This window comes from Somniosus microcephalus, chromosome 15 (assembly GCF_052327205.1).
Source record: "Somniosus microcephalus isolate GS21.2 chromosome 15, FLI_Smic_1.0, whole genome shotgun sequence".
Classification (NCBI taxonomy): Eukaryota; Metazoa; Chordata; class Chondrichthyes; order Squaliformes; family Somniosidae; genus Somniosus; species Somniosus microcephalus.
Window position 1 is genome coordinate 68,289,167 of NC_141001.1, and position 27,725 is coordinate 68,316,891.

Genomic DNA, 27,725 nt, shown 5'->3' on the forward strand with positions numbered 1-27,725 from the left:
TTGCATGTTACTTTCATTACATTTTCCTAAAATGAATAAACAAACCACACACAGAGCTGCTGTAAAATAACTTTAATCAACATACACATCATTTAACATTACTGATCAGAGCTAAAAGCATAGAAACATTTTTAAAAATCTGTTCAAACAGAGCTGTTTACAAGATCTTCCTGAATGACAGCAACATGCATGAATTGTTGTTAGTTTTCAAAATACAGTTAACATACAAAGGATGTCTTTTCCTATCTAAAAAGCAACACAGAACTGTACCAGGTACAAAAAGGAGCTCTATACCACAAAATATTTTGGTTTTTTTACAACTAGAAAAGGCCAACATTAAAAAAGACAGGCACTAAGAATGATTCCGAAACTACAGCTGGTCTCACAGTACTGAAAGCACAACACCATAGCCCATGATGTTCGACTTAGGCTGAATGTTAATAATATAGAGGGACCCTCTTGAACTGAATTCTTATTCACTACAAGGAAAAAGTCTGATTAATAATGAGACTTCAACTGAATTCTACAGTTTTATTTGGTGTTACGACTAAAATAAAGAAAAAGCTGTCACAGAACCGTAAGACAACTTGCCAACAACTATTACTAGCCAAATGTGGCAAAAGCTGAGAATCTTGCAAAAAAGGTACAGTGTCAGTCATTGGGTTACTTGGGAAAAATCTCAGATCTGCTTTACACCACAACTTTAGCATTGGTGGGAAGGAAACTGCATCTTACTAATGCTGCAGTTGTAGTGTAAATGTCCTAAGTTCCCACAGGGAACAGGTGGTGCTGAAATCAATTTTGCTATGTCCCACATGCCTGCTGGCAATACCACCCAAAAGTGCAGAACTTTTGGTTCTGACGAAAGGTCATCGACCTGAAACATTAACTGTTTCTCTCTCCAAAGATGCTGCCTGACCTGCTGAGTATATCCAGCATTTTCTGGTTTTGGCCTTGTTGGTCCAGCTGCAGACTGCACCATCTCGGCATGGACCAAAGCAGTCTGCCCCAGCTGGCTGTCAGTTTAACCTCAGTGGTGGGGAGACTTTTAGAAACAATAATCCAGGACAAAACTAACAGTCACTTGGACAAGTGTGGATTAATTAAGGAAAGCCAGCATGGCTTTCGTGTTTAACTAACTTGATTGAGTTTTCTGATGAGGTAACATAGAGGGTTGATGAGGGTAATGCATTTGATGTGGTGTACCTGTGCTTCCAAAAAGCGTTTGATCAAGTGCCACATAATAAGCTTGCCAACAAAGTTGAAGCCCATGGAATAAAAGGGACAGAAGCAGCATGGATAAGAAATTGGCTAAGTGACAGGAAACAGAGAGTAGTGGTGAACGGTTGTTTATCGGACTGGAGGAAGGTATACAGTGGTGTTCCCCAGGGGTCGGTACTAGGACCACTGCTTTTCTTGATATATATTAATGACTTGGACTTGGGTGTACAGGGCACAATTTCAAAATTTGCATATGACACAAAACTTGGAAGTATAGTGAACAGTGAATAGGATAGTGACAGGCTTCAAAGAGGACATAGACAGGCTGGTGGAATGGGTGGACACGTGGCAGATGAAATTTAATGCAGAAAAGTGCGAAGTGATACATTTTGGTAGGAAGAACGAGGAGAGGCAATATAAACTAAAGTGTCCAATTCTAAAGGGGGTGCATGAACAGAGAGGCCTGGGAGTATATGTGCACAAATCATTGAAGGTGGCAGGGCAGGTTGAGAAAGCAGTTAAAAAAGCATAAGGGATACTGGGCTTCATGAATAGAGGCATAGAGGACAAAAGCAAGGAAGTTATGATGAACCTTTATAAAACACTGGTTCGGCCTCAACTAGAGTATTGTGTCCAATTCTGGGCACCGCACTTTAGGAAGGATGTGAAGGCCTTAGAGAGAGTGCAGAAAAGATTTACGAGAATGGTTCCAGGGATAAGGGACTTCAGTTACGTCGATAGACTGGAGAAGCTGGGGTTGTTCTCCTTGGAGCAGAGAAGGTTGAGAGGAGTTTTGATAGAGCTGATCAAAATCATGAGGGGTCTAGATAGAGTAGATAGAAACAGTTCCCATTGGTGGAAGTGTTGAGAACCAGAAGAACAGGTTTAAGGTGATTGGCAGAAGAACCAAAGGCGACATGAGGGAAAACCTTTTTACGCAGCGAGTGGTTCGGATCTGGAATGCACTGCCTGAAATGCTGGTGGAGGCAGATTCAATCATGGCTTTCAAAAGGGATTGGATAAGTACCTGAAGGAAAAAAATTTGCAGGGGAAAGGGCAGGAGAGTGGAACTAGCTGAAATGCTCTTGCAGAGGGCCGGCATGGGCTCGACGGGCCAAATAGTCTCCTTCTGTGCTGTAACCATTCTATGGTTCTTTGATTTAAGCAAGTGCAGAGGCAGGAAAAGGAGGGAAGGGAGGAAAGAACAAAAGGAGAGATTAAATGACAAAAGGTATGATTGTACAAGGCAAAATGAGATGGCAACAGGACAAGTAAAGAAACAAAAGATAGGTCTAGAATAGGTGTAAATGGGAATATCAGAATCATCAGCTTAAGCTGCCATCTGAAAAAATGGGGACAGAGGTTATGATCTGAAATTGTTGAACTCAGCACGATTAGCAGGTTCTATGAACCTTTCTTGTGTTTGTTGTGGGGCTGAGCGGATCTATGTATTTTATCCAGCGTGCCACCCAACACTGCTCTCTGTAAATTGGCTGAAGGGATGCTCACTGGTAGCTGAACAATTTGAATATATTTTGCTGTGAGCTTCCGATTACTTCAGAAAAATGGATGTTATGAACAGAATAGGCGGTGGCTAGTGGGAGCCAATGTTTACACAGTGCAGGTGCTGTTACTGGGCATGATTTCAAAACTTAATTTTTAAAATTAATAGGCGGTTGCAGTTATGCCCCCTAAATGCCGCAGGAAGCTTATCAGCTGAGAAAAGGCTATTTATTTTGCACTCTGATCTTTGCTCTCAAGACTCATGAAAAATTGGACCCAGGCACCATTACAGGCATAGAATCTGCCTCTTTTATATTATAGTGTGCCATTGGTGATTGGAGTACTGACAGCTCATCCATGTAAACATAGTTTGAGTAATGCAGTATGATGGATTGAAGAGATCGCAAAGTCTCTGTTTGAAGAATGGACTCAGTCGAGAATATTTTTGTGGACTTTATGGGCTGAGGGTGTTTTCCCTGTGGTGGGATCGCCCTGTGCAGATGCGTGGGGGACTGGTTTGTTAAAACTCCAGAGAACGCATGGCAGTTGGCTGTGACAAAAGAACTGTCAGTCATCCAGAATGTATGGGTTCGCCCGACAGTCCATTGAACTTGAACTTATTAGAAAGCCACTCTAATATGCAAAAGCACTTCTCACCTCCATCTCAGAAGAGAAGCAGAACAATGAACCCACTATAACAACAGAAAATGCTGGAAAAACTCAGCAGGCCAGGCAACATCCGTGGAGAGAAAATAGAGTCAACGTTTCGGGTGAAAACCCTTTGTCAAGACTTAACCAGCCGAAGAGGAGCCAGTTTTTCCTAACACAAAGACCAAAGATATGTCCCAGACTTAGGGCCATTAATCCAATCATGGAATACTCATGGGTCTGATGATGACCCATCACTAATTAAGCACTGGAGTGCTTAGAAACAAAAAGGATTTTAAAGATAGGGGTAGCCAGACTCCTATAAAGATAGAATTGCAAAATACTGCGGATGCTGGAAATCTGAAATAACAACAGAAAATGCTGGAAATACTCAGCAGGCCAGGCAGCATCCGTGGAGAGAGAAACAGAGTTAATGGCCCTGAAATTAGGATCGGGAGCTTGCCACGCGTGCAAGCCCCAGATCTGCACTCACCCTGCGCGCCGACATCTGAAGCCCGGGCCTGCTCGCATTTCCTGTCACAGGCCCGGTTCAGCTGTCGGCGCGCTGTGCTTACCTGATCCAGCGGCGTAGTTAGTGCGATGTGCCGGCTGGGATCAGGTGAGCACTGTGCAGCCAATCAGGGGAGGGGAAACTCATTCATGAGTTTGACAGTAAGAGCTGTCAAACTCATGAAAAGTATGGGCTGCCAAAACACTACTTTAACTTTAAATAAAATTTAAAAAAAACATCCCACTGATTATATTAACTATAAATAAAAGTTTTTAAAAATGTTTTAAACAATTAATCAATTTTTTGTAAAAAATAAAAAAATTTAAAATAGGGTCTAAAACTAAACTTACCTTACTGTAAATTCTTTAAAAATAACAAACCTGTGGAAAAAAAATGTCTACATTGTACTAAAAGCCCACTTACCTGTAAAACTAAATACTTACGTCTGGTTTCTCCACGCGTAAAGACCGGAGGCCTTTACACTCGGGCAACTCTGAAAAAAAAAAAAGGAATTTCACTGCGCACGCGCTGCCTGTGCAGTCGCGCGCGTACTGCCTCTTAACCCCTTGGGTCAGAGGACAGGAAATGCCGGTTTTCAGCGCATGCGCTGTGCATGCTGAAAACCGGCAATTCCTCCGGGCACACGCGTGAGTACCCCATCCTTACTCACGCGTTGTGCCCGGAATTACTGGGCCAACGTTTCAGGTCTGGCATTTAGGGGGCATGACTGCAACCGCCTATTAATTTTTAAAATTACGTTTTGAAATCATGCCCAGTAACAGCACCTGCACTGTGTAACGTTTCAGGTTCTGATGAAGGGTCCCAGACCTGAAACGTTAACTCTGTTTCTCTCTCCACGGATGCTGCCTGGCCTGCTGAGTATTTCCAGCATTTTCTGTTGTTATTTCCTATAAAGATAGATTCTTTTCCACCATTCTTTCTCTCTCTCTCTCTTGCTCTCTCGCTCCACCAAGATCGACCTAAGAAGTACCAGAGGAAGAAGCCGCTGAGCGAAGCGATCGAGACCGATTGTGTGTGGTGGTAAGCATAGTCTCGAGTGTCCCAAACTGGTAACCAGATATCCCAGGCAAGCTGGGTGAGGTGTAAGGGGCTCAGGGTTTTCCTCAGAAGTGAAGCTTTTGGGCTATTCTGGGGTGGAAGCTTTGTTTGGTTCAGCCAGGAGAAGGGGTTTATGCGACTGGGTAATTCGTTGGTAGGGGTGGAATTAGAGTCCACCATAGCAACAAGGGGATTACTGCATGTTATAGCCCCCAGTTGTGTACTGTATGTAGTTTGTAACCTGGATTTTATTCTCCACAGGGACAGTGATTTCATTTAGTGCATGTTTTAGCCAGTGTATGTTAGACCAAATAAATATAAGTTTGATTTTTCACCAAAGCATTCCTGTCCGTGACTTATTCCATTTATACTCTGAATAATAATTCCCAAGTATAGAACTTTCGTAAGGCGGGGGCGATTCGAACCATCTGTCTAGCAATTGGGCTAGAATCAAAAACCTCTTACAGGATTGAGGAGCGGGGTAAGAAATTTAACCATAAATAATTATGAACTAAAATTCTAATCTAAAATTTTAAATGTAATTTGAGCTTGTAATATTGACCAACTGAGAATATTTTAAATTGCAATGAACTAGATTTTTTCTAGATAGAAAAATGGTAATATTCAGTGCAGCTCTTAAGAGGGTTCCACTGTAGTAACCTCATCAGATGCAAAAAAAGAACATTGAGTCATTGCTTTGAAAGCTGTAAATGGCAATGTTTACTTTGATCCTCTTCATATACATTAAAGAAATTGCTTGCTGACAACTGAATGTGTACCTTGAGTTTATCAATCATTATTACAGCTCCATAGATGTGTTTTATAATAAGTAACATCAGAGTTTAACTCTCAGGCCCAGTCACTAATTAGTCTAATTAAATAATAAACTCAAGCCAATTTAATGTAACACACCCAGTCATGTTTTCCAATGACTTTAAATACATGTGTTAAAAGTAATAAGGTAGCCTAGTGGTTACAATACAGCTATATTAGAGTCACAAACCTTGAACTTTGAATTCAAAATCTCCCGCTGGCTGACATTCACACACAGACTCACATGGAAGGTGAATTTATGAGCCACAAGCTGGGCATCAAGATGAAGAGTGTGGAAATGTCAAGAAAGTTGACCAAAAAATTGTAGCATCTGTGGAGCGGGGCTCCAATAACTAACAACTAGACCAAACCACCACTCATAGTACAGAATTACAAAATAAAACTGACATTTGCCATACTTGAGCAGAGTTCCATAACTACTATGAATTTATTTTGTTTAGCATTTTCAAATACTACAGCTACTAAAATATAATTTGGTGTGGTGGTACAACACCATTCATCTTGATTGTGAAGTCACTCCAATCTTTTCATATTCCCATTCATAAACACACACAAAAGTCCCAAAGTATTTAAGTAAGAAAGTGTTAGTTACAGGAGTGTGGGGGTTTGGAGGCGGGTCTGCTGTCAAAATCAAAGATTGACAGCGGGTCGGTATCCCTCTGTAAACCTGCTGCCTTGCCAGTTTCCCAAGTGTCGGGTCTGTCATCCCTGAACAGACCCGACACCAAGTGGTGGATCAGCCAATTTAGGTAGTTAAAAGCTAATTAAAAGGTAGTTAAGAACCATTTTCCCATGTACTTACCATTTTACCAGGTTTTCAACGAGGTTCCCAGAGAGCGGCTGTCACGTCAGGTAAGTATGATGGGTTCTCAATGATTGTGGATTGCTTTGAATAGGTGATAGCTGCAAAAGTGGTATAAAACCTACCATTTCACAGCTGTTCACTTCCCAATCTTAGAAGCTGGAGCATTAATGATTTGGAAACCACTTTTGAGCTTTATGCACTTTTGAAATGTTTCGGTAATCTCTCTATCCACTGTCACCTCCTTGGAACAACCTATCTCAACATTGATAGATTACTTCTGTCATCTTAATCTCACCTGCCATCTATTCCATCAGCATTGGTGCCCTTGAAAAGATTTCACCTTGGTCCTCAGAATCCCAACACGATCAGCCCCAACACCAGCATCACCGGGCACACCAGCAGCACCAACAACAACACCAACCTTCTCCGCAATCAGCTGATGCTGCATTGGACACAGGGCATCATCACCCGTGCACATTGCTGCCCGGGACGCCAATGAAGGCCTCACTATGTCCCGATTTGCTTCACTTAACACTGTACACCCTGGCTGCCACATGATGCACCAGATTGGCACCACCCCACACCAGCACCACAATGCCCAAGCCATTTCTTTCACACTCATCAGCATTGCAGGGGGTACCATAATGTCTTACCATTCACTGCAACTCACTAAGCCACTTCCAAAGGTGCACACAAATCTGTCCAAGAAAGCAAAGTGTTGAAAATAAAGATTTCAATGTTTGACAGCACATTAACGAAGACTTTACATGAACATTGGCTAAAATACCCAACTGCTTACCCTTGTGTGTTTGTTGGTATGATTGGACTAGGATGAGGGTGAGTGCAAGGGGTGGCTAGTGAGATGGGGAAGTGATAATGTAGATAGAGAGGGATGGGTGGAGATGCAAGGTAAGTTGATGTGAGTAAGGATGTGCAGGAGTAGGGTAGGGAAGGCAGAGTAATGAGGATGCGATGAGTGGCACAGAAGGACGAGGTTGAGTGTGGCTTTGCAGTAACGTTTTGTGATCTACTGAGATCATTGAAACGTTTGCACCACTGCAGCCAGGGACTCCTGACTACATCCCTGCATGTGCCCTCCTGTGGAATGTGCAACCAGGCTGCGTTGGTGTCCTGGGGAGGTCTCTTCCACCCATGGGAAGGGAAGAGAACCTCCCTGCGTGTTGTGACTCCCTCCATAAGCATATGGAGGGAGTCATGGGAGAGCCTGGGTGCAGCCGTGCACCTTTGTACAGTGCTTGTCAGTGTTTGCAGTACGTCAATGCTGAAGAACACTGACAGCACAACTGCCAAAATGAACGTGGACATGGTCCCTTTAAGGAAACCGGCTGATGATGCATTATCAAATGACGTCATCAGACCGCTTCCTTTTAATTGGCCGGGAACCTCGCAGGGTGGATTTAACAAGCCCAATCAATCGAAAACTCTTCTCAGAGCGGGATGGAGCCGGAAGCGAGGTCACAACCCGCCACCTACCTCGGCCGCACTGAGCCCGCCTCGGTAGGCGAAATCGCAGCCAGGGAATCTAAAGTTATACATTTTTTTAAAACACACTTTTTGCTCCATGTACCACCCACTCTCTGCTTACCTCATTCATAATAAGCTCCCACCTGGCACTGAATTGAGAAGTGTTTGGGAGTAGAAATTATTTTGTTCAATTATTTTGTATTTTTCCCTTTTTCAGTCTCTCCAATGCTACTCAATGTTCTTCAGTTCTGAGGGTGGACAGGTGGGTAGCTTGCTTGCCAGCTTCTGTAAAGCCTCTTTCTGACCAATGTTAGAAAGTATGCAAGGCTGGTTGGGAATGATTCATCCTCTGAATTTCCCATTTTCTCTGTTGGGAATTGCTTGGTTATGCTTGGGACTTCCCCAGACAACCCAAAATCAGGAACTCACTATGTGCAAAATTTCAGTAAACAAATCCACATTTTCCCCTACCTTCGTACTGTTGTACTCTGCACACCAACACACTGTGCCATCACACTGCTAGTTATGAGACGATCAAAATTCAGGTAAAGGGGCGACCAGGATCTACCAAAGGTAACAGATTACTGATGTACATGGGTAATTTTACAAACTAACATCAGTCTGCTCACCCCATTATGTGTGCATCATTCATGTTGACTATATTGAATAGGCCTCCAGAGAATGGAATTTATAGACATGCATCGCTTAATCCTTTGAGGATTGCATTAATACTTGTCCAAAAACAAAAACTGCCGCTGGATTGTCATTCTATCTTATGCCAACAATTGTTCTATGACTCTGTACATAATTTGTAAGATTCATCATTTGGCAAGTACAGATAACCAGTTTTGTATAGATCATACAAGAAAAAGAGGCCTCATTTTGAAAGCAGAAAAACTTTTTCAATGCTAAGGGCGTGGAATTCCACACAAGTGTAGTTCTCACATCTGTAACCTGGACAACATGTTAGGCCCTTACTCTCACAACAGATGCCTTAAAACCTCACAAAACATACAATTGTAAAATTATTCACAAGCTATTTGTTATACTGTAGAAAATATCAAATGCCCACAATATATAAATATAGGCATTAAGTCAGAGACTACAGCAGATCTTACTGTACAGAGACACAACACCAGAATCATAAGTCTGACTAGGATTAGCGAAGTTAATCTCTCAGTTTCAACACAGTGCACAGGTGAATAAAGGTTAACCCAGAGAACAGAATGTTAATATCATTTTGTAAAAATAAATTAAAATTCAACATTTTTAAACAAAGCACAGGAAAATATTCTTTGTGTAATTAATGTTGTACCCCTGTATGCAGATACTAAATAATGAAAAATAGGCTTATATGATAGCCTAAATGCCTGGGAAATTCAGCAGCCAGTGTTAATTCTGGACAGTTGTACTGCAGAAGAAGCAAAGAGCGTAGGCTGGAGTTAGAGAAGCAGTGTATTGTATGTTGGGTCATATTTGTGCACTAACCATTGAAGAGCACCTTTGTATTCGACTGTTCACCTCTGCCACTCATTTCAGCATCAGTTTTCATCTGTACTTTATGGAGAGCTGGTTTTAGAAAGACAGCAATTATTTATTGTTATAAAGAACAGAAACACAGGCATCTTGTCTTTTTAAAACTCTTGTTTAAACAGTAAGGGGGAGAAATTCGGTTGGTTGTGCCAGCAATTAGCGCCTAAAGAGGCCGAGAAGTGGGGCGTTAGCCAATTTTTGCCCGGGCGCAGTGAACCCAACGCCTCTTGCTATATTGAGTGGGTTTTAGCGCCGGCGCTAAAGCTTAGCGCCCGCTTGCGGGCGCAGGCAGATCATGATGTCATTTCAGTGTGCAACGCCTTTTTGGCGCCCCGGACCGGAAATTCAGTGGTGCGCGCCTTCGTTCCGCCTGGCGCTAATAAGGACTGCTTACCTGGAACGTTCCCCAGTCGCTCTCGGGCTGGGGTGGGGGCGCTCTTTAAAGGGGACTGCACTGGTATAAAAGCAGCAGCCATTTTGGGAGCACAACTTCCTCGAGACTTTCACAGAGTTGCTGAGCTGCACTGAGAGCCATTGCACCAGTGAGCCAGCGCTGGCCAGAGGAACTTCAGCCTTCTGACCTTCACCTTGCTGCTGGTGAGCATTTACTATGCTTTCAATTCCTTGTGCGCTGTTATTATGGGGGCTGCATTGGAGGGGAACGTCCTGCTGCTGAACCATTTGGAAAGGGCACAGAGACGCTGGGAGAGAGGGGCAGGAATGGCCAGACGGAGGAGGGACAACAGACATCGCCACACCAGACCTTACGCTGCCAGGGTTTTCAGACAGCAGTTCTCTTACCTGAACATGTCAGAGGAGCAGTGTCTTAGAAGGCTGTGCTTCAGAAAGGAGGTGGTGACTGAGCTGTGCCACCTGCTTCAGCCAGATCTGCAACCTCAGATAAAGTGCAGGACCTCTCTGTCGGTGGCTGTCAAGATGACTGTTGCCCTGAATTTCTATGCGACTGGCTCCTTTCAGACTGCAACTGGGGACATCGCGAACATATCGCAGTTTGCGGTGCATTGCTGCATCCGTCAAGTAACAGATGCCCTATTTAAAAGGAGGCGGCAGTACATCTCCTTCCCTGTGACACTGGAGAAGCAGCGGGAGTGCGCAGGGGGCTTTGCAGCAATAGCGGACTTCCCCATGGTGCAGGGCGCCATTGACTGCATGCACGTGGCTTTGCAGGCGCCTGTTTTGAATCCTGAGGAGTTCCGCAACCGCAAGGGGTTCCATTCCTTGAATGTTCAGCTGGTCTGTGACCACTGACAGCTGATCCTCGCAGTCAATGCGCAGTTCCCTGGCAGCAGCCACGACGCCTTCATCCTGTGCCAGACTTCAGTTGCAGACCTCTTCGAGGCCCCGGCTCACCCAGCAGGCTGGCTTCTCGGTGACAAGGGCTATCCTCCGTGCCCATGGCTGATGACCCCGCTCTGTTCGCCCAGCACTCCTGCTGAAGAGCACTTCAATGCGAGCCATCAGGCGACGAGGAACATTGTGGAGCACACAATCGGTGTGTTGACGCAGCGGCTCCGCTGTCTGGACCATTCCGGAGGCGCCTTGCAGTACTCACCAGAGCGAGTCTCCCACTTCGTCGTTGTCTGCTGCATGTTGCATAACCTCGCCATCCTACGCACACAGCCAGTGCCACCAGACCAGCGGAGGAGGAGGAGGAGGAGGCGGAGCAAGACAGGAGGGAGGAACAAACTGGAAGGGCCGTCCGTCAGAGGCTGATAACAGGCCGCTTCTAGGCCCCTCTGATGGAATGCTTGGTGCCATTCGATGAGCACGAATGGAACTGGTCGGATAACCCAAAGCCTATGAAGGGCAGTATGAATGTAAATAGCAGACATGGGCAATGTAAATAAAAAAAGTTGTTTATTTGGCAAAATGTGCTTCCTTCCAACATGACAAAGCAATGGCTACAGAAAGCAAAAGTAACACACTAACACATAAGTGACTCGCACACCCGGGAGACTATCCAAAACAGAACTAACATTCAGACCAGGTGACTCGCACACCCGGGAGACTATCCAAAACAGAACTAACATTCAGAACAGGTGACTCGCACACCCGTGAGACTATCCATAACAGAACTAACATTCAGACCAGCATCCACGGCCTTGATTTCTACAAATAAGACGTCTCAGCAGCACCTTCTACTCTTTCGCCCTTGTGAGATCGGCCCCTTCCCCCCCTGCAGCTCCTCTGTAATGGGAGCCCAGTGGCTGCATCAAGGCTGGGGGAGGCCTGCTGGCTGTCCGAAAGCGCAGATGCCCCTGAGGTACGTCCTGGACGACCTCTGGCCTTGGAGGGCCCGGATTCTGACTGCTCCAACTGTGCATGGGTGGAAGCAGTCTGTCCTGCAGGTGGTGGCAGCTGCAGTGGAGATGTGCCAATGGTGGCATCAGGAATGCTGACATCCTAAGAGTGGACAGCAGCTCCCTGGTCGACCGACACACTGGCACTCTGACGGGGCAGCACCGCAGCATGCGCACCAATCGGCTGGTCCACAGATTGATGCCCTGCGGTGGTGCTGCATGGGCCCCGGGTAATACCGCCTGATCCATCGAGGGTGGCAGCAGTCATTGGTCGCATGGCGTCAATATGCGTCTGCATGAGACCAGCGAGTGACTGCGTGGCAGCACTCAGCACTTGCGTGGCAGGTGCAAGTGCTTCGGTGAAGCCCTGGACAGTCCTTTCCAGTGATGACCCAATGCCCTGGACAGTCCTTTCCAGTGATGACCCAATGCCCTGGACAGTCCTTTCCAGTGCTGCCCCGAAGTCCTTGACAGTCCTTTGCAGTGCTGCCCCAAAGTCCTGCGCACTCCTTTCCAGTGCTGCCCCAAAGTCCTGCGCACTCCTTGCCTGTGCTGCCCCGAAGTCCTGCGCACTCCTTGCCTGTGCTGCCCCGAAGTCCTGCGCACTCCTTGCCTGTGCTGCCCCGAAGTCCTGCGCACTCCTTGCCTGTGCTGCCCCGAAGTCTTGGACACTCCTTGCCAGTGTCTCGATGGAGTCAGGCATCCTCGCCACTGCAGCCATGAGCTCAGTGTGCCTGAGCCGAGCCTGGGCGCTCATTTCTGCGAGGGAACGCACCTCTTCTGCGCTCTGTGCAGCAGTACTCGCGGCCTGACTCGCCCTCCGGGGAGACGGCCCCCGAGCTTCCCTACCCCCCTTGCGTTGCTACAGCCTGCTGGTTCCTGGAACTGGTTCCTCCTCAGTGCATTCCCCCCTGCTCCCCTCCAGGGAAGTAGTCTCCCCAGTCTGCAGAGGGGCTGGCTCGCCTGAGGGTGGCAGGGATGGTCCGGCTTCCTCCTGCTAGTCGCCTCCGGAGTCAGTGGCAGTGGCAGCATGAGGGCCCGGCTCCCGAGCTGGTGATGCAGCATCTGAAAGCAGGGAGGTTGAAGAGTGGCTTTAGCGAAAGGACAGGGTGGCAGCAAGGCATGCATGAGTGCTTCAATGCTCTGACATGGGTCCAGAGTGAAAAAGCATGCTGGTGGGGGGAACAAGTGGAAGGAGAGAGTTCCAAAAGGTGATGACCTTACCATCGCTGTGCACAATGGGGCCGGCAGCTCCAGTGGTGACAGGACCAGTCATCCGGCCTCCAACAATCTGGTGAACTCGTTCCTCCAGGGCCGTCAGTGTCAGCAGCTGAGGAGGGCCTCCACCGGTACGATGCTGCTCCCTCCGGTTCCTGGCCAGCTTGGCCTGCAGGAGAAAGGACGGGAAGTGATGAAACATGCTGGCCTGAGCTGACATCACATGCCCCCATGGTAGAATAGCCCTTCCATTATGCATTGAGCTGACATCACATGCCGCCCATGGTAGAATAGCCCTTCCATTATGCATTGCGCAGAATGTGCGTGTGTTTCCAGAAAGGGCCATGGGTGCTGGCTGACAGATGGCCATTGGGGCTTCGAGCACCCTCTGGCCATAATGTCAGGTGCAGATGGAGCGATGAATAAGATGGCAAAAAAGGCACTCACCCTAACGACCCGAGTGAGGTCGTTGAACTTTCCCTGCATTGCACAGGAGTCCTGGCCACCACGCTGCTTGAGGTGACTCTTTGACAAACTTCCCTCCAAGCCCTGCGGTACTCACTCTGATGAGGCCTCCTGCCATTGTCGGGGTACAGCACAGCTCGCCGGCGCTCCACTTCGCCAACCAAAGCATCCAATGCCCCATCGGTAAAGCGCTCCGCTCTCTGCCTCACCCTCTCCATATCCTCAAAGTTTGTAACGCCACAGAAAGCACAGCGCCGATTTTGAGGCCTACAAGGCGCAGAGTGTGTCTGCTGATCCTAATTGACCCGCCCCTTTAAGAGCTGGCCGGCGCCAGCATGTCTCGGGGTAATCGATTATTGACAGCACCTGCGCTGTGCTCGGACACCGCCATATTGAGTAGCGCCTTAAGACTCCCGTGCAGCGCCTGAATCAACGCCGCAATCACCTTCAGGGGCGCAGCAACCCAATATTGCTCGAGGTGGCGATAAGTTGCGCCTGGCAATAAAATTTGCGCATTGCGAATTCTAGCGTCCCGAGCGGGGCTATACCCAATTTCTCCCCCTAAGTTTTTTAAATTAGGGCTGTAATGAAGAGTGAAATATGGTCTGACTATTTTTGGACTCACACCAATGTTTCTGAGAATGTTATTTCATACTAAGCACACCTGCAAGTGCTCTTTCTGCATTAAGCATACTTGCTTCTGATAAGCAACCCTATTTGCTCTTTTGTACACCAGGCATGTCCCCCTAGTACTCTTCCTACACTAAGCACATCCGCGTGCATTCTCCCATTCTTAGCACATCTCTCTGCATCCTCCCACACTGAGCATATTCATGTGTACCATTTCACATCATTGTCTTACAATCAGGCAGGGTGCGACATCCAACTTTCCTGCCTGTCATGGCCAGGATCTTTCCTTCCATTAGTGAAACCATTAGCAGGGTGAACAGGGCAGTTTTGCCACCTGAGGGAGCAATGGTCCTTTGTAGCATAAAACTGTGTGAAAATATTTCTTCCGCTCAGAGAACTTTTACCACTGCTGCTACCGTAGGGGCTTATCACTAACTCATTCTTCTTCAATGTGCACATTTTCCTCACAAAGTCAGGACTCCAGTACATTTTTTCATCACTGCCTTGATTACTCAATTATATCAAGTCCTATTCAAATGGCAACTCTCATACACTTGAATACTGGATTGTTAACAATTATCTTACATATAAAATCATATAAAAGAATTATATTTATACAATGTAGTATAAGTGCAGGCAAATTATTTTCATTGCACTTACCAGTCTTGATTCAAAGTGCCGTCAATACCCAGAAATGGAATCTCCTCTTTTTCCTTCTCTCCAAGAATTAAATATTGTTTTTCCATGTCTATGATGCACTAAGTACAAAATAGAGCAGACATTACTGAAGGCCTGAAGGCAAAAAAAGGACCCAAAATGTCTCTTTCCAAACCTGATTATATGAAAACAAAGAAATTGATTTGTCACTTTCTACCTTTAAAGACCTCAATGTCTGCAGCCCAAGAGAAAGAGTTTTCTCATCACCATCTGCCAAGGAAAAAAATAATTCAGTGTGAAACATTAAAACAATTGATTATGAGTATTCCTAATTATAACAATTTCTACCAATGGTATCACACTCTGACTCTCTTTATAAACTGAATAGTAATACTATTCAGTATAACCAAAGAGGGGCAGAATTCCGCATACTTTAAAATGAAGTGTATAGTAAAAACAAATCTGTAGCATTTAAATTGAACCAATAACTTGCATTGAACTAATTGTTAATCTGTTTGCTTTTAGACGTGGAAGGTGATTTCTGTAGTATGTTTCAGTATTACAGTGAAAGGCTCCGGTGGTTAAAAGGAGGCATTGGTTGCAATGTTTTCCTCTCTGACTATCTCTCACTATCGTTCCTTTCTGGAAAGTGACGTATCACGAACACTGGTGGCCATCCAGTACCTCACCTAAGTGGCTATTTTTCATTTGCGAGACTGGACAGTGAGTGGTCGGGTACATCATAGCCAACCCTACCTTTCCACCCCCAACACTCAAGTCAATTGCAAAATACTCACTGTTAGCCTGGCTACAATAAGCTACTTCAGTACAAAGTAAGAAGGGACACTGGGAGTTTCTTGGTCTATATGGCTCTGTACCACACCACTGACCCCTCAGGGAAATGCAAATTCAATTTTTAAATTCAGGTCGAACCTGAGCAGAATATTGTAGTTTTTTTCCTGTAATGCTAATTCATTTAAAACTGTTTGCTTGCTTTAGTGTTCTTTGAGTCAGCTGAGCAAATGAGATGAACAAAAACCAATCCCCATGCTTAGAATTTACTGAGAAATCCACATAAGTAGAGTTTCTGTTTGCTCATTAAGCAATCATGTCCCACCCGTCTCAGCTCAGAGAATATAGCCAAGGATTAATGACTCCCAAGTATACCTAGGGGCCCTGGTGGAATTTTACCAGCCAAAACCATGCAGCATACTAAGTTTCCCTCAGCTTGTCAGGCGCGAAGCACTCTACTTGTTAGGTCATTGCTTTGCAGAGTTATCTGGAGCCAATTGAAAAGAATTTCAGTTCCCAGTAACAGGTCTACTCCTCTAGGTCCCCAGTGAGCCTGACTGGCTTGTCAATCAGCAACAATCCCCTAGAGTACGACAGACCTACCTGAGTCAGGTATCAGATTACCAACTTTGTCACAGAGGATTGACTGATTCCCAATTTCCCATTAATTTGTCCACTCAAAGAAACCTCACTTACCAATCTACCCAAAAGAATGTACGCTTATTTTAGTAAGTTGTGCTCATTAAGATGCAGGATGTACATGCCGGGGAATAGAACATTTATTGAGCACTCGCTGGTCAGGTAGACCTAAGATGAACACTCGTTCTATTCAACCTGAAAATGTATATCAAATCTAATCTACTAAGATCTCCCCCCCTATTTCTGTTATTATTATCCGTGTTGCCTTGAAATTAGATTGTTAATTTTGCGTCAATTGGCATCAATTTGTGTGCTAAGTACTCACATCCACTAGAAACTAGGTGTAAAAGGACAATCTGTTGAATATAAATTTAAAACAAAACCAAGCGGTTAAAAAATATATAATTATTAAAGAAATGACAATTCTAATAAGTTTGAAAACTTACCCACTACAGCTGCTGAACACTCAATATTGAGCTGTCCTATAGTGATTGCAATATTTTCTATTTGGCCATTAATCTTTGAAATAAGAGGCATTCCCATTTTTTCAATTTCATCCTTGTCTGTTTTCACAAGTTCCTTCAACCTATAAAATCAATCAGTAATTTTGAAGATTGGAGTTAGATAATGTTTATAGCACACAGTGATTGTCAATACTATACCAGGCATGATTAAAAATATTCAGAGCAAACAGGTCTATTGCCGATCAGTTTAAAGAGGCTGAATATGTAATAGGATTCCATATTTTCAATACATGAATGCAATGCTACACTTATGATTGTGATTGCTTCTTGTCAGAAATTGAAACATCACCCATGATTCCCCACATTCTACATTACCAATTTCAATTGTGTCACTGTGAGCAGAATAAGAGTTTTGGAGCCCCCAATATGGTTAGTCATGGGGACTTATTCACAGGCTGTCCTATTCCATGGTGCCCAAGCTTTTTTAAAAATAGCTACCTAATTTGCTTTAATCTTATTTTTTTTGCAGTGTGTTGTACATGTAGGAAGCAGCGGTGGAAATGTTCAAGATAATTAAAACAGACAACCCAAACGAGAGCTCTGTGGCCATCCCAGAAGAGCTTGTGTGTGCTATTGGTGTACGTTTGGCAGCAAGAGAGGTCATGGTCGTTCTTCAGAGCCACCTGCTCACTGAAGTTGTCCTTTTAAAGGAAGAACTTCTGGACAGTCTTCCTTTCTTATACAAACTAATCTTTTAAAATTTTGGATATGGATGAAAGACATGAGGTGAAGGAAACTAACTATGGACATCTGCTATAGACCACCAGGCCAGAAGAAGGGATTAGACAAAGAACTTTAGAATCAAAATGGTTTCGGTCTGTAATATTGCATGCAACCATGGTCGCTGTACTATAGCAAGGATATCCAAACATTGGAGGCAGTGCAGAAAACTGCAACTGAACTGCTACTTAACTTAAGGCATCTGAGCTATGAGGGGAGGTTAAAGAGCCTGGGATTGTTTACTTTGGCAAGGAGAAGACTCAGGAGAAACAATATTCAAGATTCTTAAGAGAACAGATAAATTGAACCCAATAAAAAGTTTAAGATTACGACAAACTCTAGAACCAGCAAACGCGACCCTCAAGCTTAGAAGACAGAAGATGCACAAATAGTTTAGATTTAACTACTCGACACAGATCGTGGTGAACATGGAGCAATGGAGGCAGGTGGCGCGGAAAAATTTAAGGGACAATTGGGCAAATATTTGAGACAGTGGGAGATTGAAAGGTTTTGGGACCAGCCAGATAGACTGCAATTTTTTTGTTTAGAATAATCCTGTATTTTTCTACGGTCCAAGATTAGCACCACCTAGATCATTACTTCCTGATTTATCTCATCTGTTTTTACTCTGATCAACTTTGGTTGCCTCCTATTTTATGAGCCTTGGCCATTCATCTTGTATTCTGAATATCATTTTTTTTAGAATACTGCTAATGTACTATATTCCCATGAGAACAGGAAGTTAAAATAGAGACCTCGCATGCTACTGTGGAATTTTCAGTCCAAAACAGGTTCCCACTCCATAAACTAAACAGCTGATTCCATTTTAATTTACTTTTAAATTGATTAAAATAGTTGTCAGGTTGAAATGCTAATTTTCTAATAAATTCAGTTCATGGAAAAAGCAGGAACAACCTATGCCAAAATCTTAATACAAAAGCAAAATACTGCGGATGCTGGAAATCTGAAATAAAAACAGAAAATGCTGGAAATACTCAGCAGGTCAAGCAGCATCTGTGGAGAGAGAAACAGAGTTAACGTTTCAGGTCGATGACCTTTCGTCAGAACTGATGAAGGGTCAGCGACCTGAAATGTTAACTCTGTTTCCCTCTCCACAGATGCTGCCTGACCTGCTGAGTATTTCCAGCATTTTCTGTTTTTATGCCAAAATCTTACTGTGCTGGTCACTTAATTTCCCCAGTGTTTGTAACAAATGTTTCCTTTTTCTATTTTGTAAATGTTATTGCACCACAATAATTTATCACACATTCTACAATGTCATCTTGTACAAAGTTAGCAAATGTGGAAAATTATATTTTGAGACACTATAGATGGCATTGTTCCTTTAAATTTATTTTGAAGGATATGTTTCTGCTTGAGTTGATTACAAATCCCAGTAGGCCTTCAGCCAGAACATCTCATTATTCCAGCCATCTGTGGTGACATCTGTAAATTCACACTAGAGCTATTCCCATCCCGTCATGTGAAAAAAAATCACAGTTCAGTCCAATAAAACACACGGTTTCTTGGCTGCAACCTGAATCAGCACTGCCATTGGATGAGGGAAAAACAAGAAAAATAATGATCAAATAAAGTTCTGCAGGGTTACCTACCCTAGTTTATCCACACAGGCAGATGAAATGAGATTATTTCGAGTGCCAGTGTCAATCCGTACTTTCATCTCTATTCCAGCACACTTCAAAAAATTGAAAACAGACTTAGAACCATCCAAGATACATTGTAAAATCATATGTATTACTGTAGCAGTAGAACTACAATAGTATTTTGCAGGCTTAGGGCAGCAACAGTGATCAGCAGTCTGGTAAGTAATACAGCATTAAATGTATTATAGTAATCATTGGTAAGTTGTAGATCAGGAGTGTTCAACCTTATGGAACAGGGGGCTGGATCCATCTGCCACAGCTAGTGAATGGGCCGTGTATGATTAAAAGAATTTATGGTTAGGCAGAATTCTAATTAGAATTCAAACATCACAGGATTTAAGTGTGTTGGCAACACTGTATGCACTATGTCCCATTGTTACTCATACATACCATTTTTACCCCTGGAGTTTTCTTCCCTAATCCCTCCTGTCCTAAAGGTGGTTACTTACACTGGGTAGGGCTCTATGGATGTCTCATTGAAGCCATCAAACAGACATGAAAACAATCTATGCAATAATTTATACAGTGGGGATTGGGGTAAATAGGTGCTTAGAATCAGAACTTTCTTTATTATATACACAAGGATCAATGATGTAATGGTGGCACCACATCAAAACATGGAAATGCATCAACAGCCCTGTAATAGAAGAAGCTCAAGCATTCTTTAAAAAAATAAGCACTGTAATCTGGTTTGCCTGCTTATCCTTACATAGTGATATACCTTAAACAGAACTGTAATTATTTCCATAGATGGGATAGTTTACACAATTAGCTAATTTTAGCCATTTTGGTTGGTCAGTTATGTCATACGCTTTGTAAGGCATAGGCAATTACCTTGCAACACACAAATATCATGTCATCTTCATGTGTTCTTTTGTGAAGTTCTTGTTTAGTCTGATGAAAGCTTTTGTTCTGCACTGGAAACGAATTATTAGAAGGCCATGCCCCTCGATTGTTGGCTTGAAATTTTGACAAGTTGGTTTCTAGTAAACGTCTCTGCAAGATGTTATGTGGTTGCTAAAAATAATTTTTTTTTAAATACAACAAAGTCATACAGGCATGATGGGCTTGACAGCCTTAGCATTTATCTATAATTATCAAGTGAATTCATTTCGCTGACTTGAAAAGTAATTTCATACATTCACCTGTGTCAAATACCAGTCCAATCTATTCTTTCACTTAGAGTAAATTATCACCAGTACATTTGCTAAAATGGTACCAATCCCAATTTTCACTTTTCCCAAGGAAGGGAAAAAAGTAAAAACTTTTGAGATAAATATTGGCCCGGATTTTGCATTAAGAATAACGGTGAGGCTAACAGTGCTCACCGTTATTATGGAGTAAATCGGACAGCAACTTTTGGGGCAGGATTTTCATTGGGCCGTGGAAGCAGGATTGGAGGTGTGTGGGGGGTTAAAATCGCAAAATCGGGGGGCACGAACCCATCCCACACCCAACCCGCCTCCATGCCAGTTTCAAAGGAGGCGGGTACCCGTCCCGCACTGGGACCTGCCTCCCCGAGGCGGAAAGGGGATTAGTGCCAATTAACTGCCTGTTAACAGGTAGTTAACAGACAGTTTTTAGCCTAATCCCTATTTTTAATGTTGAAGTGTGGGATTCCCGACGGCTCCAAACCACGCCAAGTTAGAGGAGGCGGACCGTCGGGATGAAGGGCTTGGAGGGGTCCAGATGTCCGGTGTTCAGGTGAGTGATGGGTGTATGAGTGCAAAGGTAAGTGTGTTTGGTGTGTGTAGTGTTTAAAGAAGTTTTACATACCTTTACTGCCTTCCTTCCTTCAGGTCTCGGGAGTCCCTCATCTCACTGGCACAGAAAGCAGAATGGCTGCGAGCTGTCAAAAATTGCAGCATTCTGTTCCGGAGAGATCTCTAAATCAGCCTGAGAGGAAGGAATTAACCTGGAGTACAGATTATTAGTGTTTGACAGCTCCAAATGGCTGTCAAACGCTGATATTTCATCTGTCAAAAGGTCTTGACAGATGAAATATCAATCTGTGACATCACCTGTTGCCGGGTGGCCCTTAATTGGCCTGCTGAGCCTGCTGGGCGGGCTCAACAAGGTCAATCAAGTCAAAATCGCGTGGGTTGGCTGGAACTCAATGGAGGCGGGACTACAACCCCGAAAGTTGTAGTCCCACCTCCTACCCGACTCCTCAATGAAAATCCAGACCCTGGTGTCTGCACATGCACAGTTAAACGAGGAAATCCGGAAGTTGCTGTCAGAGATACACTGTTCCTCCACAAGGTGCGCTGTAGCAGTCCTCGCTGATAGACTCAGCACTGAGATGGCATGAACTTGGGGTACTTGCCCACTAGTTCCCCACTAAAGATGAGAGAAAAAGTTAGGGCTGGTGCATTCAGGATCAAGTGAATTTTTAATGGTGTGATAATTGATACTTACTGCCAAGCAACCTCTCTAGCCCTGAAAAATTAATTTTACAGATGTGGCGTCTCATTCCTTCAGAAGTTAATTAGTGGAGATTTTTTTTTTTAAAGAAAAATTAAATGTTACTTAGCTTTTTCTGTCTGTCTGCTTTATATCTCCCTCTCTCTTAATCCCATCTGTCTTTCTTACTCTTTATCCTGTTTTCTGTACATGATTTAAATCTAATTTATATTTCCTGCTTTGTGCTTCCTGGTTTAGACTCGGTGGACGGGATTTTGCTAACCTCGGCAGGTCTGGGGCGGGCGAAGCTGGTGGCAGGTCTCAACCCTGTTGCTGGCTCCATCCCACTGTCCAAAATGATTTTCTCTTGATAAGGCTTGTTAAGTCCACCCAGCACATTTGCCGGTCCAATTAGAGGAAGCGGGGCCGGTGATGTAATTTGATGACGCGTCATCAGCCGGTTTCGACCATGGCCAACTTAATTTTGACATTTGTGCTGTCAGTGTTCTACAGCATTGACGTGCTGCAAACACTGACAATCCCTGCACAGAGGTGCAGGGCTGCACCCAGGTTCTTCCATGACTCCCTCCAAATGCTTATGGAGGGAGTCACAGCACGCAGGGAGTTTCTCTTCCCTTCCAATGGGCGGAAGAGGTCTCCCCAGGAGACCAACACAGCCTGGTTGCATATTGCACAGGAGGACACAATCAGGAATGTAGTCAGGAGGACCAGGCTGCAGTGGCGCAAATGTTTCAATGATCTCATTAGACCATGAAACGTTAGTACAAAGCCACACTCACCTTCATCCTGCTGTGCCTCTCATCACATCCCCATCACTCTGCCTTCCCTACCCTACTCCTGCACATCCTTACTCACACCAACATACCTTGCACATCCACCCATCCCTCTCTATCTACGGTATCACTTCCCCACCTCATTAGCCACCCCTCGCACTCGCCCTCATCCTAGTGCAATCATTCCAACTAACAACACACAAGGGTAGGCACTTGGGTGTTTTATCCAATGTTCATGTAAAGTTTCTGTTAATGTGCTGTCAAACATTGAAACCTTTATTTTCAACACTTTGTGTTCTTGGACAGATTTCTGTGCACCTTTGGAAGTGGCTTAGGGAGCTGCAGTGAATGGTGAGACATAACAGTACCCCCCACAGTGGCTTGGGCATTGTAGGGATGCTTTTTGGTGTTGGTGTGGGGTGGTGCCAACCTGGCGCATCATGTGGCAGCCAGGGTGTATAGTGCCAAGTGAAGTAAATCTGGCCATGGTGATGCCATCCCTGGCCTCCAGGGCAGCAATGTGCTCAGGTGCTGATGCCATCTGTCCTATGCAGCATCAGGTGATTGCGGAGAAGGTTGGTGTTGTTGTTGGTGCTGCTAGTGTGCCTAGTGCTGCTGGTGTTGGGGCTGATCATGGTCGGATTCTGAGGACCAAGGATTAGACAGTATAAACGGCACCCATGTTGATGGAATAGATGGCAAGTGAAGTAGAGATGATGGTGAGAGAGTTCTTCCAATGAGGTAAGAGTGGATAGAGAGTGGAAAGTGGAAAGCCTGCAGAATCTGTGCTGGAAATTGACTGAGAAACAGCTTGTGGCTGAGGCAAGTGATGATCTGTCAGGTGGGAGCTTTTACTGTACATTTGAAGCTGTCAAGTAATCAGCTGGAGCAATGGCCACTGAACTCCTGCCTCAGGTTAACAGATGTGGTCACCGAACAGTGTGGTTCCTGTGGCCATGAAGTTAAAGTGAAAAGGTAAGTTAAAAAAGCCTCTTAATCATCTGTTAATAACATTATAATGAGTTTAATTGGGTCCCCCACCGCTGCCTGTCGGCTCTGCTCAGCGCTGACAGACCCGACATTGGGAAAGGCGCATGGCAGCGGGTTGACAGCGGGGTTCCCGACCTGCTGTCAAAAAAACCCACTTTCCCACCAGACCCACCACTGATCCCGCCCGATGAGCCCCCGGAAAATTCCAGCCTGTGTGTCTCAGTGAGGATTCTTCAATCTGATTGGTTGAAGAGCCTTGCTGTTGCTTGACCTGCTCACAGATCCTCTGTAGAGGGCACCACGCTGGATCAGACACCAGATTAGAGCATGTCTCCAGTCCAAAGCCTGTAAAAACTTTGTGGGCAGCTGTCAGCGAGGTAAATGGCGAGTGTCGTTCCTTTTCCGCTGACCGCAAAATTCGGGCCATTAAATGCCATGCAATTATGAAAAAAGCCTGCAGGGTTTGTCTGTTTCAGAAACAATGTGAGATGGTTTCATAGAAGGTTACAGCAAAGAAACAAGCCATTCAGCCCATCAAGTCACTGAGGGAGCTCTCATCCGCATGAGTCACCTAGTCTAATTCCACTATCCTAGTTGCCCCCATTCCATTTAAATTTCTTTTTCAAGCAACTAATTAATTCCATTTTAATAAAAATGATGGACTCTACTTCAACAATGGTTTGTGGCAGAGAATTCCATATTCTAACCACCCTCTCTGAAGGAATTATCTTCTAACCTTCCCTTTTTACGATTATATTAAATTTGTATCCTTCTGTTACCACCTCATCAACCAGTAGAAACAATAATTACTTACAATATCTTAATGCTTCATAACCATTAAGACCTGTATCAGGTAACCCCTTAACCTTCTCAGCTCTAGTTTCAAAAGTATCTTCATAACCATAACTCCTTAAACCTCCTAATATCCTAGTGAATATATGCTGCACCTTTTCCATTGCTTTTATATCATTCAATTAATGATGTCCCCAAAACAGCGTGTAATATTCCAACTTTGACCAAACCAAGCTCTTGTACACACTCAGAATTACCACCCTGCTTTTGAAATCTATGCCGCTAGATAATAAACTATGTATTCCATTTGTCTTCTTTATGGTCTAATCGATTTGTGCTGCCAGCTTTAATGAACTGTCTATCTGCACACCAAGGTCCCTGTGCTCATCTATTCCATTAAAAAAATTACCATTTAAGGTGCATTTCCTTTCCCTATTCTTACTCAAAATATATTACTTCACAGTTTTCTACATTAAACTGCATTGTGAACATCTGAAAAGAATAACAGTAAAAGACCAACAGGCTCATTAAGTCCACCCCAACCAGACATGGTGCAACCCACTGACCCACTCCCTAACCATGCAATCTCCAAGGAAGCCAAAAAAAACTTACAGCCATTTCACAAAAAGCTCTGCAAAATTCCTCTCCAACTCCCTAAGGCAATCACAAGAGGCCACAGAAGACATTGCAGCCCATAATTCCTCATAATCCTAGCTAACTGGCAGCTTGCTGACCATAACTGGATGTATCCTGTTCTCTCAGAAATATGCAAGTGGGTAAAGGGTCGCTATAGTCCATTTAAAGGACTGTAGTGACTCCTTACCCACTGCAAGTTTTGATAGTCTATTCAGGAAAATATCTCTGTGAAAATAAATATTTCCTAAGATCTAACCTAACTCCTTGCCTATGGATTCTATTTGCATGGCTTCTAGTCGTACCATCCATACTGAGTCCAATCCCTTTGTTATTTTAAAAACCTCAATCATATTCCCTCTAAGCCTTCATTTCTCCAAAGTAGATATCCCTAATTCTTGGAACCTATCCTTAAAGCTAAAGCCCTTAAGACTATCTGCCATCTATCTGCCCATCCAATCAACTTTCAATATCCTTCTGCAGTCTTTCAACCACCACATAGTTTTCCATCTCTCCAAATGTGATGTCATTGACAAATTTCAATACTGTTCCCTTGGTTTTGGGTTAAAGTTATGCCCTTGATTTTATTTGCACCATCTATTTGAGATGTTGGAGCAAGTCATCTTCCATAAAATGGACTTTAATGTACCATTGGGTGTTTGTGTGTGGAAAGAAGGTTAGTCGAGTGGTTAGGTCGGGGATATAGATGTGTAGCGCGTACGTTCTGAAAATATATGGCCTAGATTTCCCAACTGTCATTCTTCTGACATTGGAATTAACCTGTTTAAAATAAATGAGTTAATGAAACTGGAATTTAAATTGTGTAGTGTGACTCGATCATTAAAATGTCTTCAGCTTGACAAACAAGTAGGTTTCAGGCACTAAAAATAGTTAAAATTATCCAAAATTAACTGATCAAACCACACATATGTAAATGGGTTGGCAACAGTAATTTGCTACTAAATCTGAGTTAATATTGTGCAAGTAGTCTGAATTCATCCACTGTACGTTGGTCACATATTAAATTGTAATACTCGTATCCTCAATTCTGACTGCTAGTTCCAATTGTCATCACGATACAAACTCTGAATGGTTAACCCTTTATGGGTACATTTATTTTAGGTGGGTATGATTGAGATTGGGTCGATTGGGCTTATACTCGCTGGAGTTTAGAAGAATGAGAGGGGATCTCATTGAAATTTATAAAATTCTAACAGGACTAGACAGACTAGATGCAGGAAGGATGTTCCTGATGGTTGTGGATTCCAGAACCAGGGGTCACAGTCTAAGGATAAGGGGTAAGCCATTTAGGACTGAGATGAGGAGGAATTTTTTCACCCAGAGAGTGGTAAACCTGTGGAATTCTCTACCACAGAAGGCAGTTGAGGCCAATTCATTAAATATATTCAAGAAGGAGTTAGATATATTTCTTAAGGCTAAAGGGGTCAAGGGATATGGGGAGAAGGCAGGGACAGGGTATTGAATTTGGATGATCAGCCATGATCTCATTGAATGGCAGCAGGCTCGAGGGGCCGAATGGCCTACTCCTCCTAGCTTCTATGTTTCTATGTTTTTCCTGTTCTGTTGAAGTATCTCCTCGCTTCACTCACACAAGCACTGACTGATGACTGCTCCAGAACTGGCTGAGAGTGATGCCTGGTGTCTGTGGACACATGTCCTGATAACTTGGTCAGATCAAATCAGATTAGATCAATTCCAACACATATTGGGGTCATTTTAACTTTTGGCGATAATGTAAACCGGCCAATATCGGACGTTATACACCTCTCCCGATTTTCGTTTCTGATTTTCAGCGTTTGGACAGCGGCTAAACTCATCCAAAGGCTCCCATCGTTTCTAATAAACTATGGGACATATCCAGTACTGTGACTATTTCTAGAATTATCAAAAGAAAATAATAAACAATTAGTGCTTCAATAGACCAGGCAATATTTAGTTTGATCCCGAATGAAGGGGCCCTCATCCCTTAACAAATACTTTACATATGATGACGCTTTCAAGCAGAGAACGATATCCGATCGCTGCTGTATTTGGTGCTTCACAGTTTGGTCCCATCCTAAATGCTCTATTCTCCCTCAAAGATCAGTGGGTGAAATGGGAGCAATAGATTTGGTGAAACCAATGGTAACGGGGCATTTTCTACAGAACCCAAACAATGAAAGTACAAGAGCAAGCTTAAAGCCTGAGGTTGGGATTTCAAGCAGATCCACATTTAATAATATGCCAGCACCACACCGGACTACTTGCGAGTCCCCCACCCGGCGAAATGTTGGGAAATCCCAGTGTAGCTCACTTCAAGTGCTGATGGAGTGCGTTAATCCTCTCCATATTGTGGAAGATACCAGATACAGGATGACCATTCTTAATAATCACTGGTTACCAAGCTAACTGGTGTTTTCCTAACATTAGACAGTCACTTACGGTTTCTTTGGAGGTTCCCAGTTTTTTGAGCCCATCCAGGGGCAGCAGATCCGCCGAGTCTTTATGGATGAACTGAACAGCTTGTTTCATCCGTCTCTGCTGGCGAAGAGAGGCGGCCTCTCGGATATCCATCTGCTGCCGACGGTTTTCCCTCAGAATATCCGAGTAAAACATTCTCTGCAGCAAAGAACTAGGAGGTGAAAGGAAAACCCAAACAGTTTCCCCAGAGCGTTAGAACCTCCCGATCGAAATGAGAAGCTCTTCTGAGCCAGCCTGCTTTTAAAGGGACGCGCCTTCGCCTTCAGTGATTGACACAAACGTTCCAGCCCCCATCGATTCCAGGGCACAGTGCTCCAGAAACACCTTTACCCGACCAGCTACCTGCCCGGGAGCTTTACTCCACAGAACATGGCCCAGGAAAGAAAGGCTGCTGTCCCACCCT

The 27,725-nt window shown here is 44.2% G+C and overlaps 1 protein-coding gene across 1 annotated transcript; it reads right to left on the bottom strand.

The window, feature by feature from the left end:
• Positions 1–303: 303 nt before the first annotated feature.
• On the bottom strand, positions 304–27,725 carry LOC147107004 (nuclear receptor-interacting protein 3-like). Its single transcript, XM_086007961.1, has 7 exons — positions 27,284–27,725; positions 20,064–20,246; positions 19,179–19,261; positions 16,768–16,907; positions 15,108–15,160; positions 14,894–14,991; positions 304–9,635 (listed from the first exon to the last, which is right to left on the bottom strand). Exons 1-7 carry the CDS (start codon positions 27,455–27,457, stop codon positions 9,626–9,628), a joined length of 741 nt encoding a protein of 246 aa, XP_085864087.1. The 5' UTR covers positions 27,458–27,725; the 3' UTR covers positions 304–9,625.